Here is an 18,703-nt window from a genome sequence, read left to right as displayed (position 1 = left end):
GTGATCTGTGTGTTTATGTCTACCTTTCTCTTATATAGTTACAAGATGCCGCCAAAGAGAACCGCATTGTATGCTAGAGCTGAGAGTATGACCGTTGATGACATAGTAAAGATGTTGGAGCACCAAGATGCTCTCACAGATGCTTTGAAAAGTGTGGGAAAGGATAAAGATGATGATCATTCCAAGATCAGCATTCACATATCGAGGTTTAATCCGAAAGAGTATAAGGGGACAGGGGCGCCAATTCTGCTGGATAATTGGCATAGAGAGATGGAGAGCATTCTCGAGTTAGTCCATTGCCCGGAGGAGTTGAAAGTGGAACAAGCTGCGTTCTACTTGAGGGAAGCGGCCAGTGAGTGGTGGGATAAGGTTAAGGTGAGTGCTCGGGAGTTGTATATGAAACAAGGGCTACCTGCGATACCGTGGGATGAGTTCAAGAAGGCTATGAGGCGTGAGTTTGTGCCCGAACATGTGCGTACTAAGCTGAGGGAAGAGTTTGATGATTTTAAGATGACGTCTGAGATGACCGTTGCTGATTATATACTACTATAAGTTAAACGAGAAGTCTAGGTATGCTGAAGATATGGGGTTGAGCCAAGAGAACTTGGCATTGATGTTTGAGAAGGAGTTGACCCCCAAAATTATGGAGAAGTTACCGGTAGGGGCTCTTACTGATTTGAAAGAGGTCTATGAGCGTGCTCGAAGGGCTGAGAGACTGGTTTAGATGACTAGGGAGAGAGGCTCTAAGAAGAGGAAGGCTGAGAGTGAGGGAGGTGGCCAGTCGAGTTACAAGAAAAGTGGCCATAACCAGGCAAGGGCATATTCATCGGGTTCGGGGTTTAGTGCTGGGGCTTCTTATGGGCGCGGTCGTGGGAGTGGTAGTAGCAGCTGGGGTATGACTTGTTTTAACTGTGGCGGCATAGGCCACAAGAGGCATGAGTGCACCAGTACTGTGAGTGGGGGTTTCCAGAGACCGTCACAGGGGAGTTTCTCTCAGGGTCCTACACGGAGCTATGCTAGTAACAGGCCGGCTGGGTCATGGAACAACAGGGGAGGTTAGAGTAACCACGGTGGGGCTAACCGCAATAGCGGTAATTAATACCAGAGACAGGCGGCGAAAAACAACAACACCAACCAGGGGTCGGCTGCTAAGCCGGCTACCTCAGCTAGTAATGTTCAGGGAAGTGGGCAGAAGACCAGTGGCAAGCTATTTATAATGGAGAAGGAAGCAATTGAGGATGATGCTCATCTTATCACTGGTACCTTTCTTGTTAATGGAGTTTTTACTTTTGTTTTGTTTGATTCGGAAGCGTCACAGTCGTTTGTATCATCAAGTCATGTTAAACGGTTGGGTTTGAGTGAGTATGAGTCTGTAAGGGAGGAATTTTTTATTCCTTCGGGTGAGTCTGTATCTTTTGGGCGGTTGTATAGAAGTGTGTCTATGATAGTTGGGCAAGTTGATTTACCTGTAGACTTGTTAGAATTTCCTTTGGAGGGTTTTGAGATAATCGTGGGTATGGATTGGTTGGGAAGGTACAAGGCTAAGATAGATTGTCATCAAAAGAGGGTTTCTTTGAGAGGTCCTAAGGGGATTAGTGTGTTTTATCGAGGGTTTGTTGTCAAACCCAAAGTCAAGTTGATTGCAGCAGTGACCTTGAAGTCCTACCTGAGGAAGGGGTGCCCGTTGATCTTATGCCATGTGAGAGATCATAGAGTTGAGAGTTCGTCAGTTGAGTAGATACCAGTGGTGGGAGAGTTTTCGGATGTTTTTCCAGAGGAGATTTTGGGGTTGCCACCGAAGAGGGAGATAGATTTCAGCGTTGAACTGAAACCGGGGACGGGGCCAATTTCTAAGGCACCTTACCTTATGGGTCCTAAAGAGTTAAAGGAGCTAAGGAAGCGGCTGGATGATCTGATTGAAAAGGAATATATTAGACCTAGTGTATCACCAGGGGGAGCACCGATTTTGTTTGTGAAGAAGAAAGATGGGAGCTTGAGTTAGTGCATCGATTATAGGGAGTCGAACAGAGTGACGGTAAAGAACAAGTATCCATTGTCGAGGATAAATGATTTGTTTGATCAGTTGAGCGGTGAAGCAGTCTTTTCTAATATTAATTTGAGGTCGGGTTACCATTAGGTGAAGATTAGAGAGGAGGACATACCAAAGACAGCTTTTACCTCAAGGTATGGTCATTATGAGTATGTGGTGATGCCGTTTGGATTGTCTAATGCACCTGCAGTGTTCATGGATTTGATGAATCGGGTCTTCAGTCAGTTCTTGGATCGGTTTGTGGTGGTCTTTATAGATGATATCTTAGTCTTTTCTAAGACTAAGGAGGAACACAAGGAGCATTTGAGGATAGTGTTGCAGACTTTGCGAGAACATCAGCTGTATGCAAAGTTGTCTAAGTGTGAGTTCTGGCTAGAGGAGGTTGCCTTTCTGGGGCATGTGATTTCAAAGAAAGGGGTAGCTGTGGATCCTGCGAATATTGAAGCAGTTACCAAGTGGGAAGCACCAAAGAATGTGGTAGAGATCAGGAGTTTCTTGGGTTTAGCAGGGTTCTATCTACGGTTCGTGAAAGATTTCTCCAAGATAGCTAGACCTATGACAGGTTTGATGAGGAAAGAGAACAAGTTTCGTTGGGATGAAAGTTGTGAGACGGCGTTCCAAACATTAAAAGAGCGTTTGACCACAGCTCCAATCTTAGCATTGCCTGAGGGAAGTGAGAACTTTGAGGTGTATATAGATGCCTCAAAGAATGGGTTGGGCTGTGTCTTGATGCAGAATGGGAAAGTAATTGGCTATGCTTCTAGGCAATTGAAGCCTTATGAGGAGAACTACCCTACACATGATCTGGAGTTGGGGTGCAGTTGTGTTTGCTCTCAAGATTTGGAGGCACTATCTTTATGGGGCGACCTTTAAGGTGTTTTCAGATCACAAGAGTCTCAAGTAAATCTTCACTGAAAAGAAGCTGAACATGAGATAGAGTAGGTGGATGGAGCTGATTGGTGATTATGACATGGATATCATCTACCATGAGGGGAAAGCTAATGTGGTTGCAGATGCCTTGAGTAGGAAGAGTGTGCATTCTTTATGCACAGATATGTCCTTGATGAGTCTGAGAGATAAGGTGGGGAAGATGGGGATACATATGATCCAGAGAGGGGATGCTATAGGTGATTTGACAGTGGAGCCAGACCTTTATGATGAGATTCACATAAAACAGGCTTTGGATCCCAAGATTGAGGAGTGGAGAGCTGGAGTAGAGAAAGGGACGGTGTCTAGATTCTCTATTCATACGGATGGTAGTGTGAGATTTGATGGGAGATGGTGTGTTCCTAATGATGAGGAGTTGAAAAAGGTAATCATGACAGAGGCTCATTGCACACCATACTCGATATATCCAGGCGGTGACAAGCTATATAAAGATTTGAAAAAGACTTTTTGGTGGCCTGGGATGAAGAAAGAAACAGCTGAGTTAGTGGCTCGTTGTTTGACATGTGAGAGAGTGAAAGGGGAGCAACGACGACCACAAGGTAAGATTCAGTCTCTTGAGGTACCTGAGTGGAAGTGGGAGTCCATTTCTATGGATTTTATAGTTGGTTTGCCGAAAAGTCAGCAGGGTAATAACATGATATGGGTTATAGTAGACCGACTGACGAAATCAGCTCAATTTGTGCCGATGAAAGATAATTGGACCAAGATGTAGCTGGCTTTGGCTTATAGGAAGCACGTGGTTCGTTTGCATGGGGTGGCTAAGTATATAGTGTCTGATAGAGATGCGAGGTTCATATCAAGGTTTTGGAAAGAGTTGCAGGAGATGATGGCAACTACCTTAAAGATGAGTACTGCTTTTCATCCTGCGACAGACGGCCAGACAGAGAGGACCATCAAGACTTTAGAGGACATGTTACGAGCTTGTGTTATGGATTTTGGTGGTAGATGGGAACAGAGGTTGGATTTGATTGAGTTTTCTTACAATAACAACTACCACACTAGTATTGGCATGGCACCATTTGAGGCTTTATATGGGAGGAGATGTAGGAGTCCGATATGTTGGGATGATAGTGCTGAGGCAGCTGTTTTGGGACCACAGATGGTACATGAGATGGTTGAACAGGTTAAGCTGATTAGGCAAAGAATGAAAGCAGCCCAGGATCGACAAAAGAGTTATGCAGATGATGCGTGTCCTAAATATGTTGTTTTACACCCTCTTTTACACGCATTTCAGAGCTCATTTATGTAGTTTAAGCTACCATTTTCCCTACTTTAGTCTACTTTCGTATTTTCATGTAATATTGCAGATTATTGCGGAAATGAGTAGATATCGGGCCAAATCCGGCCCTATGTACCTAGCATTGCATTTGACATAAAGTATTTACTCAAGAAACAAACTTGGTGCGGATTTCGAGGCCTGAAAGACAACTTTATGAAGAATTTAGAAGCGGACTACCAGCTACAGTGGTCGATCGACCGATGCCTCTGGTCGATCGACCAGAGCACGACTTCCAGTAGCTCCTGTACAGCGTAGGTTGGTCGATCAACTGAGCTGCATGGTCGATCAAACAAACCGTTAATTCTGACGTGAATAAATAGAACGAGAAGTTAGAAGCCCATTGTAATTAGGTTTGAGGAAATAAGAATTACGTTGTATTCTTATATAACGTAGCTTTAGGTTTTAGTTTTTATCATCCAGTTTTATTATCAAGTTCTTAACATACAATTCGATAGTCATTAGTTTAGATTATTTTCCGTCAATAAAGTTAACTTTTTGCATTCGGTTTTGATCTTTCCTCTTCAATTCTCCCTACGGTATTTTCTGTTCCTTCGTTTAATACTCGCTGCTTTAATTCATTCGTAGTATAGAATTGTTAGGTTAGAATTCCCAAAGCCAATTATCGTTTTATGTTAATTGTTCATTTAATTAATTTAAGTATGAATTCGAATGCTTTAATTGTTGATTTTATTACTGTCATTATTTCTAGTATGAGTAGCTAAATACCCTATGCTAGAATGTAGAGAATTTGTAGGTTATGTGGCATTAGAATTAGGAAGACCTAGACCGCGCCATGGTCGATCGACCGGCTTCGTGAGTTTTACTTCGTTTTAATTAATTTAATTGCTATATATGACGAATCGAGTGCACGCGACTAGTTGAATGCCTAGGAATTGACCGACCCAATAAAGATCGAAAGATAGGGGAGGGAAATAGACTGCCTAATTAAGACGGCTAAATTAATAAGATCGAGAGATAAGTTAATTTGGACTTTTAAATCACTTTTCAGGAGGAAAGTTAGCATTAGTGATATTAGGGACCCGTAGCGAGATCGAAAGATACTACCTGTTAAGAATGGACCGAGAGGACTTCTTATTTTCCCGTCTCTCGTGATTGTTTTAGACCTACCTAGTGTACTGCCGCCGAAACTATAGTAAACCGATCATCTGAGTACCCCTTTTAATATTTGATTTCATTTACTTCTTTTATTAGCTCATTTATTTGTCTTAGCTTTGTTGCCTTTAGCTATAGATCACTCAAAACAAACCCCCACTCATTTGTTACTTTAAGACTAAAATCAGACAACTAATAATTGCATCGCCTCTCTGTGGTTCGACCCTGACTGCCACTAGCTATAGTAGTAGTTTGGATATATAAATTTATCTTTGGTACTCTACGACGGTATCAAATTTTGGCGCCGTTGCCGGGGAGGCAATTGTTTAAATTTTTAGTTGTTTTTATTTTAGCCTTTTCTCAGTTTAAGGGACATATGTTCCTTAACCTATTCTCATATACTACTTGTAGTTTCCTCTTATGCGCAGGTCACAGGGTGGTGAATTACTATCGTTCAATCCTGAGATTGAGAAGACTTTGCGTGAGTTGAGACGATCATCTAGAGTATTGCCGACAGAGGAAGAGCTGAGTGCTCTGTCCAATTACTACGAGAACGAGTTATTCGAGGAGGATCCACCTTCATCTCCTATTTCTACTTCATCAGCTGAGACCGTCACATCTCCATATATGGCTCAAGAAGCTAGTATAGCCAGTCACTCCGAGCCGAAAGCTGAGAATCTCTACAAGGGATTCGCATTGCCAGCTGGGACAGATAGGAAATTCGAACCAAAACTGGCTTACATTAACTTGGTTGAGAGAAACCAATTTGGGGGAGCTGTAAATGAAGATGCAGCTAAGCATATGGAGATAAAGGTAAGGGCAAGGCTCATGGCGACCTAGCTGTAGATAAGCCAAAGTTTAAAAAGCCATGGTCGATCGACCAAACCGTTAATTCTGACGTGAATAAATAGAACGAGAAGTTAGAAGCCCATTGTAATTAGGTTTGAGGAAATAAGAATCACGTTGTATTCTTATATAACGTAGCTTTAGGTTTTAGTTTTTATCATCCAGTTTTATTATCAAGTTCTTAACATACAATTCGATAGTCATTAGTTTAGATTATTTTCCGTCAATAAAGTTTACTTTTTGCGATCTTTCCTCTTCAATTCTCCCTACGGTATTTTCTGTTCCTTCATTTAATACACGCTGCTTTAATTCGTTCGTAGTATAGAATTGTTAGGTTAGAATTCCCAAAGCCAATTATCGTTTTATGTTAATTGTTCATTTAATTAATTTAAGTATGAATTCGAATGCTTTAATTGTTGATTTTATTGCTGTCATTATTTCTAGTATGAGTAGCTAAATACCCTGTGCTAGGATGTAGGGGATCTGTAGGTTAGGCGGCATTAGAATTAGGAAGACCTAGACCGCGCCATGGTCGATCGACCGGCCTACCTGGTCGATCGACCGGCTCCGTGAATTTTACTTCGTTTTAATTAATTTAATTGTTATATTTGACAAATCGAGTGCACGCGACTAGTTGAATGCCTAGGAATTGACCGACCCAATAAAGATCGAAAGATAGGGGAGGTAAATAGACTGCCTAATTAAGAAGACTAAATTAATAAGATCGAGAGATAAGTTAATTTGGACTTTTAAATCACTTTTCAGGACGAAAGTTAGCATTAGTGATATTAGGGACCCGTAGCGAGATCGAAAGATACTACCTGTTAAGAATGGACCGAGAGGACTTCTTATTTTCCCGTCTCACGTGATTGTTTTAGACCTACCTAGTGTACTGCCGCCGAAACTATAGTGAACCGATCATCTTAGTACCCCTTTTAATGTTTGATTTCATTTAATTCTTTTATTAGCTCGTTTATTTGTCTTAGCTTTGTTGCCTTTAGCTATAGATCACTCAAAACAAACCCCCACTAATTTGTTACTTTAAGGACTAAAATCAGACAACTAATAATTGCATCGCTGTTGGAGCTTGTGTCCACCACAAATTAGTGTGATAACATTTGTAAATCTCTTACAGGTTCACAAGGGTATACTTCGTATTTTAATCAGTTGATTAACGATTACCTAATAACGGTTGGCTTGCTAGAAAGTTTGACGTTATTATCATACAAATGGCGGTGATCAACTGGTCCTTACAGGTCACACCTATAGGATGTGTTTGAGAGATGTGGTTATGAAAATGTAATCACATTGATACCTTATATGAATAAACAGTTAGTCAATGTGTTGATGAGACAATTATTTATTGAAGATTAAATAATATTAGTTGAGACGAATTAACTGTCAATTCGTAAAATTGAATATAATAAGTTATATTTAATTCATGTATATAATGTTAGCTTGGATGAATTAATATGTTAATTCGTACTTAAATGTAATCGGTTGTATTTAATCAACAAGATGAATGTGTCATAGTGGTAATAGTAAGGGTACTCAAACCAAGAGGTTATGGGATCGATCCTCACTAGATGACAATTTATATTTAACACATTTTATACATTTTTGGAATAACCGAAAATAAGGAAATTATACTCCTTATTATTTCGGTATTATGGGCCGAGAATTAAGTAGAAAAATCTACCCTATTCACTAATGTTTTACACGGTTAAAGGGTGAAGGAAGGGGAATTTTTCTAACCTAATTCTTTTCCCATTCTTGCCTCTCATAAAAAAAACACAAAAAAACATAAACCCTAATTAATTTTACAGAAAATTTGAGGGATCGATTCTAGCAACAAGTTAAGGGCATATCTCTTATCGTCTTGGGTGCAACTGATAGGCGAATATCAACTTTGATATTGTTCTTAGGCCGTTTTTGCTAGGACCGAAGGTTATTTCTTAATCCTTTATGCTTTTGTTTATGCAATTTAGTTTTATGACTCGTAATCATCACTTTATTATTCGTTATAATCCTTAAATTTAAAGGGATGCATACAGATAAATCCCACAAGTGGTATCAGAGCCAAGGCCACGAATTTTAATTTTGATGATTTTCATAAAATTGGATGTAAACGATTTGTAGGAATTTCGAAAAGAAAAAAAAAGGGTCTAGGCTGAAAAAAAAATTTGTCGCGAGTTATTTTTTTAGCCGCCTGTTTTCTGTTTTTTTTTTTTTTTTTTGTTCTTTGTTTTGATGATTATTTCCATTTCGATTTTTCATATTGTTGTTTAATCAGTTAAAATTAACATATGATAAATTGGTAGTTTTTTGATTTAATGAAGATTAAGTTAAATTATAAATGGAATCGTAATGTCGATGATATAAAAATTTGTTTTGCTATATAGTTTTTGGCATATACGATTAACGATGTTTTATTAATTCATATGCTAATCATGTTCTAAATAGCAACTATAAACGATTTTCTTCATCGATTTTTGTTTTAGGGCATTTTTGCCGCAAAAGAGAAAAAAAAAGAGGCATTAGGGTTCTTATTTTAATTTTGAGCCGTGAAAATTTTTTTCCTGTTACGGTTACTGTTCACAGAGGGTAGATTATAAAAAAAAAAAAAAAAAAAAAATGTTTGTTTCGGTTTTTACAGAAAAACCGAGTATAAAAGGAAAATAAAACGGGCTGTTTTTTTTTTTTGTTTTGCTGTTTTGCCGAAAAAAAAAAAGGCTTGTTTTTGTTTTTTTTCTTTGGTTATGTCGAGAGCATTTTATGAAAAAAATTTTCTGTTATTTTTTCTCTTTGTTGTTTTTGGCCAATGATTATAATTATACATTTTAATGTATGATTAATTATTATGAAGCGGTTCATATTTAAAAGGTACCTAATTATTTTAAAGGAGTTTAAAATATTGATGGATTAAATTCATATTACAAGTTTAATATGAATTAAGATTAAAATTAATGTGATTAATTGAGGAATTGTCACTTAATTTGATCATTTAAATAGGTGGTTTGGATAAATATTAATCAACATAATTAAAGAATTATGTCTTGCATGTTTAATTTTTTTTAGTTGATGCTTGTCTTTTGTTGAATGAATTGTTGAATGAATTTATTTACGTATTTTGCAATCGGTTGTAATTTGTAATACTTAGTGTGACCATAGTTAATTATGTTTTCGTAATGAAGGAAATATAATTTTTATGTAATTATGAGATCTCGAATCTCCTTTATTTTTCCTTTAGTTTTGGGTTTTGAAATTAGAATGTAATAAATAGGTTTATTATGTAAATTTATATATTGTAATTTACAAAGAAGACTAAAGATGGAGATTGGAGCTCACTCCCGCTACATGGATCAAGATGGAACATCGAGACAAGCTTCTCGGGTCCAAGGATGGATTCCGAATTTGTATTTAATGTTCATTTTGATAGGATAGGCCACACTAGGACCTTTTATTGTTTTTACGTTTTTTATTCCTATTGCTTTTCATTCACATGATAGTTATGCATCATTTTTCCGCCTAAAACCAAACCACCTACTACTAAAATGCATGAAAATTGACTCATATAGATTGTATGTTAGTTTTCATGGACATACAGATGTCACATATTTTTAAGCCATCACCTTAGTTTATTCATTCTCGCATGCTAGATATTAGTTCACTTAAAATGAATTAAAATAAAGTTGATGGGATCTTCCTCTAAAACGGAAATTGAGACTAGTCTTTATAAGGGCAAACAACTATGAATCTCTTCTTCGTCGGTAGGCATAATAGGACCCCTTCTACATTGGGTAAGTAGTTTGTATTGACTTAGTTTACCTCAACATCATAGTCCGAAGAGTTTCTCGTGATTATGATGAACTAAAGATAGAATTTACATAAATTTATCGACCAAGAATTCTAACGGTAGAATTAGCTAAAAGGTTAGCTTATCAATTTACAGAGAATTGAGTCTTGGGATCATTTATATAATTCTTGAGGGAGGTCAATTGTATAAATGTTTTGAATCTTCGCGTTATGACAGTAGTTCATTAGACTTAAAAATATAAACGATGCACATGCTTATTATTTTTATTCTTGTTCTCGGAGTGTAGAACACGTTTATTTTGATAATACTGTTACAACAAAATGTCTGGAAATAATGCAATCCAAATGCCTAGTGCCACACTTGGACGCGAGTCTTGGCTGAAAATATTCATGGACCAAATGAATCAGTTCACACGCCTGAAAAACGAAGGGTCCAACTTTGCGGATCGGGAGGCAAAGACTACGGAATGTCGCCATTGCGACGGTTAGCTCGGGTACTTAAGCGAGCCAATACCGGTAAACCCAGGCCCCAATGCAGGAGTCAACGAGTCACTCGCTTATAGTGACTTCGTTATGGAAGCGGGTGCGATAAAGAACGTACTCATCTTTGCAATGGAAACCAAGTTGCAGAGACGCTTCATTGCCCAAGGTGCGAACAAGATTTTTACCACGCTCACTAACGAGTTCTCAAAAGCACCGAGAATCGTTACATATGAGCATACCTGTCGCTTCTTTGATGCGAAACTTTAGAAGGGCCAACCGGTTAGCCCACACATTCTTCACATGATTGAGAATGTCGAGAAGCTGGAGGCACTTGATTGCAAAATTTGTGAGAGCATTGTCATTGACCGAATGCTTCATTCTCTTCATGATGGTTTTGCCCTTTTCAGGGCGAATTACTACATGAATGACTTGAAAAAGAGTCCTCATGAGCTACACTCCCTTCTCGTACAGACCAAGAAGGATATGAAATTGAGTGGGAGCATGAAGCAGGATGTTCTCACGATTTCCAACAAGGGTAAAGGTAAGGGCAAGGCTCATGGCGACCTAGCTGTAGGTAAGCCAAAGTTTAAAAAGCCAGGAAACGGTAAGAGTGGGCCCGGTGAGACAAGTGGCTCACAGGGCAAGGCAAAGAGCAAGGGCGGTGACATTGAGTGCCACCATTGTCACAAGACTGGACATTGGAGGAGGAACTGTCCCGTCTACCGTGAGGACATCAAAGCAGGCCGCGTCGTTCTTGTTGGTATGTCATCTTATATTCATATGATAGAGATTAACCATGCAAGTTTTGGAACTTGGATACTTGATACTGGTTATGATTCTCATCTGTGTAATCATTTGCAGGGCCTAAAGAACATCATACCTCTCGAAAAAGGTGATGTGGACCTGCGAGCCGGGAATGGAGCACGAGTTGCTGCTGTCTCGAAGGGAACATATGTAATCCAACTCCCTAGTGGTTTTGAGTTATTTTTAAATAACTGTTACTATGTACCCAGTTTGTCTAAGAATATTATTTCTGTTTTCGTACTTGCTAAAGACGATTTTGCATTTTCAATAAAGGATAATAGCTGTATTTTCTCTTTCAATGAAATGATTTATGGCAAAGCAGTTTCCATGAATGGAATTTAAATCTTAGATCAAACCACGGAAGTATTACACATGAATAATAAGAAATTAAAGGTTGGTGACAAAGATCAAACCTATCTATGGCATTGTCAAATGGGACACATAAATGAGAAACGCGTAAAGAAACTCGTCGATAATAGGACTATTCCCGCATTCGATTTTTCTACATATGGCACGTGTAAATCATGTCTCATTGGCAAAATGACTCGAATTTCCTTCAAAGGTGTTGGAGTGCGCGCTAGTGACCTATTAGGACTCATACATACTGATGTTTGTGGACCTATGTCAATTACCGCTAGAGATGGCTATAGATATATTATCACTTTCACGGACGATTTGAGTAGATACGGATATGTCTACTTAATGAAGCATAAAAGTGAGTCCTTTGAGAAATTCAAGGAATACCAGAACAGGGTTGAGAACCAACTGGGTAGAAAGGTTAAAGCACTCCATTCAGATCGGGGTGGCGAATATCTTTCAAATGAGTTTGATCAACACCTTAAAGACTGTGGAATCATTCTATAGTTAACTCCACCTGGAACACCTCAATTAAATGGTGTGTCCGAACGGAGAAATCGAACCTTACTTGATATGGTTCGATCTATGATGATTGAGTCACACAGTAGTGCCTGATCACTACTACAATTTAAGGCAAAGAGAACGCTCCTTCAAGAACGGTTGATAACGGAACCGGTCTCTTTGTTATTTTCAGTTTGGCGGGCATATAGGATTCCAATATTGAACGGTTGTTTATTCAAACCGTTCTCTTACATTAACAAAGAGGACGGTTAGGTTTGACCAACCGTCTTAAAATATAAAAGAGACCGATTATATATCCAGAACCGTTCTCCTTGATAAAACAAAGAGTACGGTCCCTATCGTTGGCCGTTCTCCCTAAAGATATGGCTGTATCTATTAACTTGTTCATTCACAATCATCCATTTCACATAATCTCCCAACAACACAGGCGACTTGCTACTACCCCAATATCGGACTTCACTCTCAACGTCGGCGACCTGCTACCCCAACAGCGACGACGCTTCGATCTGCACTCCCAACGCTGACGACCTGCTACCATCAACTGTTTCTCTCCCTATCTCTTTTCTCTCTCAACTCTTACCCATCCCGCATCTCAACTCTTTTTCATCCCGCGTCTCTAAACACAGGTATAACTATAATTACAAAGCTCTCAATCTTTCAATGAATTACATAATGAATTGTTATTTTGACTAATTAAATTAGAGTTATGAAAGATATTGATTCTCTAGGGTTAGGTTTAGATAATTTGATTAGATTAGGTTTGAAGGTTAATTTCCTTAGGGTGAACTTGTTTACTGGATTAATTTTAGCTTATGTGCAGTGCGTATTAATGTTTTGATTATTTAGGGTTAGATTTGTCTATTATGCGAATTCAGATGATTTTTGTTGATGTAGCAGTGATTTGTTTCGCCCATATTTGCACCTCAATATCCTGTTCATATTTAATGAATGTTTCGTATAGGTATTTAACTAATGTGCTTCCAAATTAGTGCGAAATTCTTAATTAACCTGAAACAGACCGAATCACAGCAGCGACTATCATTGCTTGAGGGCTGTGGCGGAACAAGGGGATAAGAGGGGTTGTTCCGCTCCTTGATAACGAAACGCTTGAAATTGGTGGCTACATGTTATAAGGGAATAGGGATAATATATATGTAGGGAGCAACAACTTTTCGTTGAAATGAGCTGTGAGGAGTATATAATAGGGAGTGATATCACTAGTAGAATTATAGCGATTGGCATCGGCACACTGGCATCGGTTCTAATAACGACCGATGCCGAATGTAACTTAAAGTGTTATTGGCATCGGTTGTAACTAAGGAACCGATGCCAATAGTGAATTTTGAGTAATTGGCATCGGTTCTAAGTTTACAACCGATGCCAATTTCACATTATTGCCATCGGTTATAAACTTAGAACCGAGGTCAATTTTTTTTAATTATGTTGAAAATAAGTGACATCGGTTATAGAATTGAATCCGATGCTAATAATTGTTTGACTGCTGTTAAATGAAGCGTTTCCTCAATTAACAATGGTCATTTTGGGAAGTTAAAACATAGAAACTCAGATCTGTGCTCCATTCTCTCACTTGATAACCTCTCAACACTCGATCCAACCACGACGGCCAGTAATAATGCCGCCCACCGGTTGCTTTGCTCTTGTGGCAAACCACCACCGCCGCCATCACCACAAGCATCCCTGCGTACCGTGCACAGTGTGCACACTCAACCTCCACAAGTAACCTCCATATACGCTTACCAACCCTCCCGCGGCTCCTACATTCCGCCCTTGCACAGCCTCATCCCAGGGCGGCTTTTCTTTCCTCATTCTCTATATAATAGGTATAATCCCCCTTTTCTATAATTCCAATTAATTTTGTTAGGGTTTATGAGTCACTTTTGAAATCTCATTTTATTCTAAATAGACTATATTAAATTGTTTTAGGATGTAATTATTGTTGTTTCTTTGCTTCTATTTCAAGTATTATGATTAAATTGGCAGCATTTGATAATTAGGGTTCATGAAATTGGGGGTCTTTTATTCAATTCAAGTTAGGTTGTTGGATTATGTTATTCATGTATTAGGCTTAAATCTATCTCTTAATCTTGTAAATTTTACTTGGATTATTGTAGAACTAATCAAATACTTGAACTTACTGTGTGATTGGTTCAGTTTCTCAAACATGGTTTGATTTGGTTTCTATGTTCGAGGTCAAATTTTTCTATCTTTGACCGTAAATATGTTACAGAATAAAAACTACTCCGTATTAGTTTATAATACTAAAACATTGCGGTGGAGGTGAACCTGACCATTGTCATCCCAATTGAATAGGCATCAATAGGGCCCTTGCCTCTCCCTTGTTTCTCTCAGTGCATGAAAATTACACTCACAAGTTTCATTGACTTTGGATACGTAATTCTGTAGTATTGAAACAGAAAGTACTACATGTGCTTTCACATTAATTTATTGTGTATCAGGCTAATTGTGATGCTCTTTCTTAACTGTCAGGGAATTTTACCATTTAATACTTGCTTCTGATCAGTTTAGGATGTTTGCTAATCTATTTTGCATCATAAGTTGTTCATAATGGAATACACCTGCTAATATGAGATGATAGGATACATTGCATTACATATACATAATTGAAGATTTTGGAGCCTAACAAATTTTGTAGCCTGCCTATTTCTTGTTGGTTTAAAATGGTCACTTGTCTTTGATGCAGCGATATGACACAAGTCCTGTTGCCAAGGCAATAGCTGCTACTGTTTTGGCATCCAAATTGGGTGCAGAGGCAGGCTTAAAAGTCTTCCTTGGAGATGACTCTGCTCAACATGTGCCATTCGGAAAGAGCAATGATGTTGAACCTATGCAATCTAGTGGCCTGAGGAATAGAAAACAGGCACAAACCAGACCAACTAGCCCGGGAGGAACAGTAATGCGGCATTCTGCTGGAGCATCTTTGACTTTGTGTAATGGGATAATGTGTATGATCTTTGACTTTATTATTAATAGAATCAAATTAAAGATGGTAGACGTCCTTCCTATTCAATATTGTTTAACATGTGGTTTAGTGCTTCGGGAACAAGTGCTACATCTTTAGTGCCTATGCTTCTCTTCACTTACTTTCTTTTGTCTTACAGCTGACCTCAGTATTATTATTTGGTTAAAACCTTCGAGTTCATGTTCTAATTGTTATAGGAGGGAGATTTTGGGGTTAAGTTACATATTCCCGCAACTTGTAAAAATTGTGATGCTTAGTTTCGATATATCTATATCTTACTCCAACGTTTTTGTGTTAGTCTGAAATTTTAATGCTTTTTATCATATAGTTGCTTAAATTGTTCATAATCTGGTGATTATGGTCACCTTTTGATGCAGTTAAGGTTAAGGATGTGCTGCTAGAGATCAGACCACATTTTTCCGAGAATCAACTATTGGTATCAGTTGTCGCTGGAACAAAATTGAAAGGTTTACCACATTTTCTTACTCTGTTTTTTTTACCATCATTCTTGATCTTTAGATGACTGTAAACTACCGAATGATAAGAATCGATGACCAAGTAGACTGCTAATACATTGAGTTTTTAATGAGCATATTTATCATAATCAGGGGTTGAATTGGGCCTTATTTACTAGGGCCAGAGTTAGAAAAAATATATAAGTAAGCAAGTAGTAAGTAACATTTATGTCGCTTGAGTCTGGTGGTTCAGCGGATAGACGCAGGTTCAATCCTCCAATTGGATTGTTTTTGCCATATTTCACAGAATTGTAATAGGCTGTCAAAGTGTCAAGTCATCTCTTCTTTTTGTTGTTTTCCATAGTCAGTACTCCTATAATAGTACTCTGTAGGACTTATTGATAGGTTCCTGGAAGTATGAATTTGGGATTCATTGTTTATTTATTTATGGCCAAATTTTCAAGTGTTATATGGTATATTTTTTTTTCTTTTTGGTTCGTTTTTAGGGTAATTGATGACATGTCTCTTGCATAACTACAATGAGACGGTCTAAGAGATCCACTCTTTTAAATTTACTTGGTTTTAAATTTTACAAAGTTTTAGGTCTCCTTTTCACCTATTTAATACGCATCATTGCCTTCCGAGTTCCATCCCGATGGCTATAAATACGCATATATTGGTGTGTTCTATGTGTTTAAGAGCCGCTAAAGAGTAAATAAAGGAGAAAAAATAGTATATCATACTTGCCATTTATCGATCATAATTATGTACCCGGTATCAAATATTCACGAGAGTCCTGCTATAAAAACTGATGCAAGTTTCATTTTTCTGCAGATGAAGGCGAGCGGATCACTAATTAACGTTTCTATTGATGATCATGTATTACACCTTGATGACTACACTTCTCCGATTTATTACGAGGAGCTTATTCATTGGTGTGACGAAGGCGAGATAGGTGCCTCTCACATTGCTATTTTTATGAGGTAAGCTTTCATTAATGACCATGTTCTATCTATTTTTATCCGTAAGAAGCCAGCCGTTATTGTGTTTGTTGAACGTTTGAGAGTAAGAAAGGAATGGATTGAGTTGTCTAAGTACATGTACAACACCTCAGATAACTAACTGCATTCTCAACCCGACACTGATTCCTTGCCATCCATACCTGGTAAATCAGTCCAGCTAAAATAAACCCAAAAGCCAAGATAAAGTTCACCTTCTGGCACATCTTCACCCTGATAGAAAATAAAACTATAAATATTGAGACCAACCCAAGTATGTATGTATTCTTCATTTAGTTACTCCCTATGATTTAAAGATACCCTTTATATTCGTTTTATACAACTCAATTCCAGAAATGAGAATATCAATGTATACCTCAGGATAGGATTTAGCATAATCAATGATTCGTGTAAGAAAGACTTGTTTCAGTCGGGAAAATCCATCATTGCCCTATATATATGACTTGTTTTAGCATAATCAATGATTCGTGTAAGAAAGACTTGTTTCAGTCGGGAAAACTATAAATGTTGAACGTTAGGTTTATCGCTCCACACCTGATCAGTTTGTGTAACTTTTGGTCTGTTGGTGCATATATATATTACCCCAAATGTATGTATTTTTTTTCTTCATTTCAATTATTTTCATCGCTTTGCTTATTATAATCTCCATCTTATTAATTGCTTTACTTTACACGTCATATATATAGCGTATTAACTAAATTTTTGGATGTCCTATATATATAGTTCATGCTTAACGCCCCAAAGACATATACGGTTGAGCAAATCGACGAGGTGCGGAATATTTGGGCTGAATTCACACTCAATTTTAAGCCGAAAAATAATGGTGGATGAAGCCGATTACAATTTCTTGATGTTCAATTATTTTTGCACTTACATGCTACTAAGTAATAACGATTCAAGGATTTTTATTTATATTTTGCAAGTATGAAAGTACGTTTGTAGCCTATGCGCTATTACAAACATTAAACGATGTATATTTTTTCAAGGATTTGTCCTTGTTAATTCTAATAAAATTTGTTGTGTAAAATATGCTGGAGTTTCTGAATTTTAATGCAGGTTTAATTCTTATATGAGCTATATATACGATTCAATCGTGTAGAAATTACGATGAAAAAGGAAATATAAAAAAAAACACTTTTCAAATAAAACGGTTAATTGTTAAACCTGTTCTATTTGAAATGTACAACAATGGCGCCAAATGGTATATCAAAGAGCACGCCTTAACAAACAGGATGGTTGTATCATCCCCCGTTCTCTTTAAAAAGGTTCAACAATGGCGCAAAACACATCTGTCAAAGAGAACGCCTTAACAAAGAGCCCGGTCCCCTTTTACACCCGTGCTGTTTAAAATATCAATGAGAGCGGTTCCCATTAGCAACCGTGCTATTTGAAATAACAACGAGCACAGGTTGACCATTTACCAACCGTTCTCATATGTCAAAGAGAACGCTTGGCCACAGGCCGGTTGAAAGACGCATTTAGAACGGTGCTTGACCGTTCTCCTTAATGGTTATTGTAGTAGTGGATTCATTATGGGGTTTTGCTCTTTTGCCAGCTTCTCTTATACTTAACCGAAGTCCGACTAAAGCTGTCGACAAGACTCCAGATGAAATGTGGAAGGGAACGGTCCCTAACTTATCCTTTATTCGGGTTTGGGGCTGCGAGGCTTATGTCAAGTGGAGACACGAGGATAAGCTCGGCCCGCGATCGGTCAAGACATACTTTATAGGTTATCCAAAAGGAACATTTGGTCATTACTTCTATTCGCCTACCGAACATCGAGTTTTTGTTGCGGCTAGTGCGACGTTATTAGAGAAAGAATTTCTCGAGAACAAGACGAGTAATAGAACCTTCGAGCTGTCGGAGATTCCAGAACCAACAACCGAGGAACGGATGGAGGAAGTTGTTCCTCCAACTGATGATACGGTTTATATTCCTGAGGAACCCAGGAGGTCGGGTAGAGTCTCTAATCCTCCGGACAGATACATTGGTATGGTCGAGGAGAATGAC

At 38.2% G+C, this 18,703-nt stretch overlaps 1 protein-coding gene across 1 annotated transcript; it reads left to right on the top strand.

The window, feature by feature from the left end:
- The first annotated feature begins 111 nt into the window (after positions 1-111).
- Positions 112-17,731, top strand: LOC141628784 (uncharacterized). The gene is made up of 6 exons (XM_074441880.1): positions 112-206; positions 571-718; positions 14,941-15,202; positions 15,597-15,686; positions 16,509-16,657; positions 17,417-17,731. The coding sequence occupies exons 1-5, from the start codon at positions 112-114 to the stop codon at positions 16,532-16,534; spliced, it is 621 nt and encodes a 206-aa protein (XP_074297981.1). The 3' UTR covers positions 16,535-16,657; positions 17,417-17,731.
- Positions 17,732-18,703: the final 972 nt, after the last annotated feature.

Source organism: Silene latifolia, chromosome Y (assembly GCF_048544455.1).
Source record: "Silene latifolia isolate original U9 population chromosome Y, ASM4854445v1, whole genome shotgun sequence".
Lineage (NCBI taxonomy): Eukaryota > Viridiplantae > Streptophyta > Magnoliopsida > Caryophyllales > Caryophyllaceae > Silene > Silene latifolia.
The sequence above is the reverse complement of the archived record's forward strand: the minus strand, read 5'-3'. Positions and strand labels throughout refer to the sequence as shown.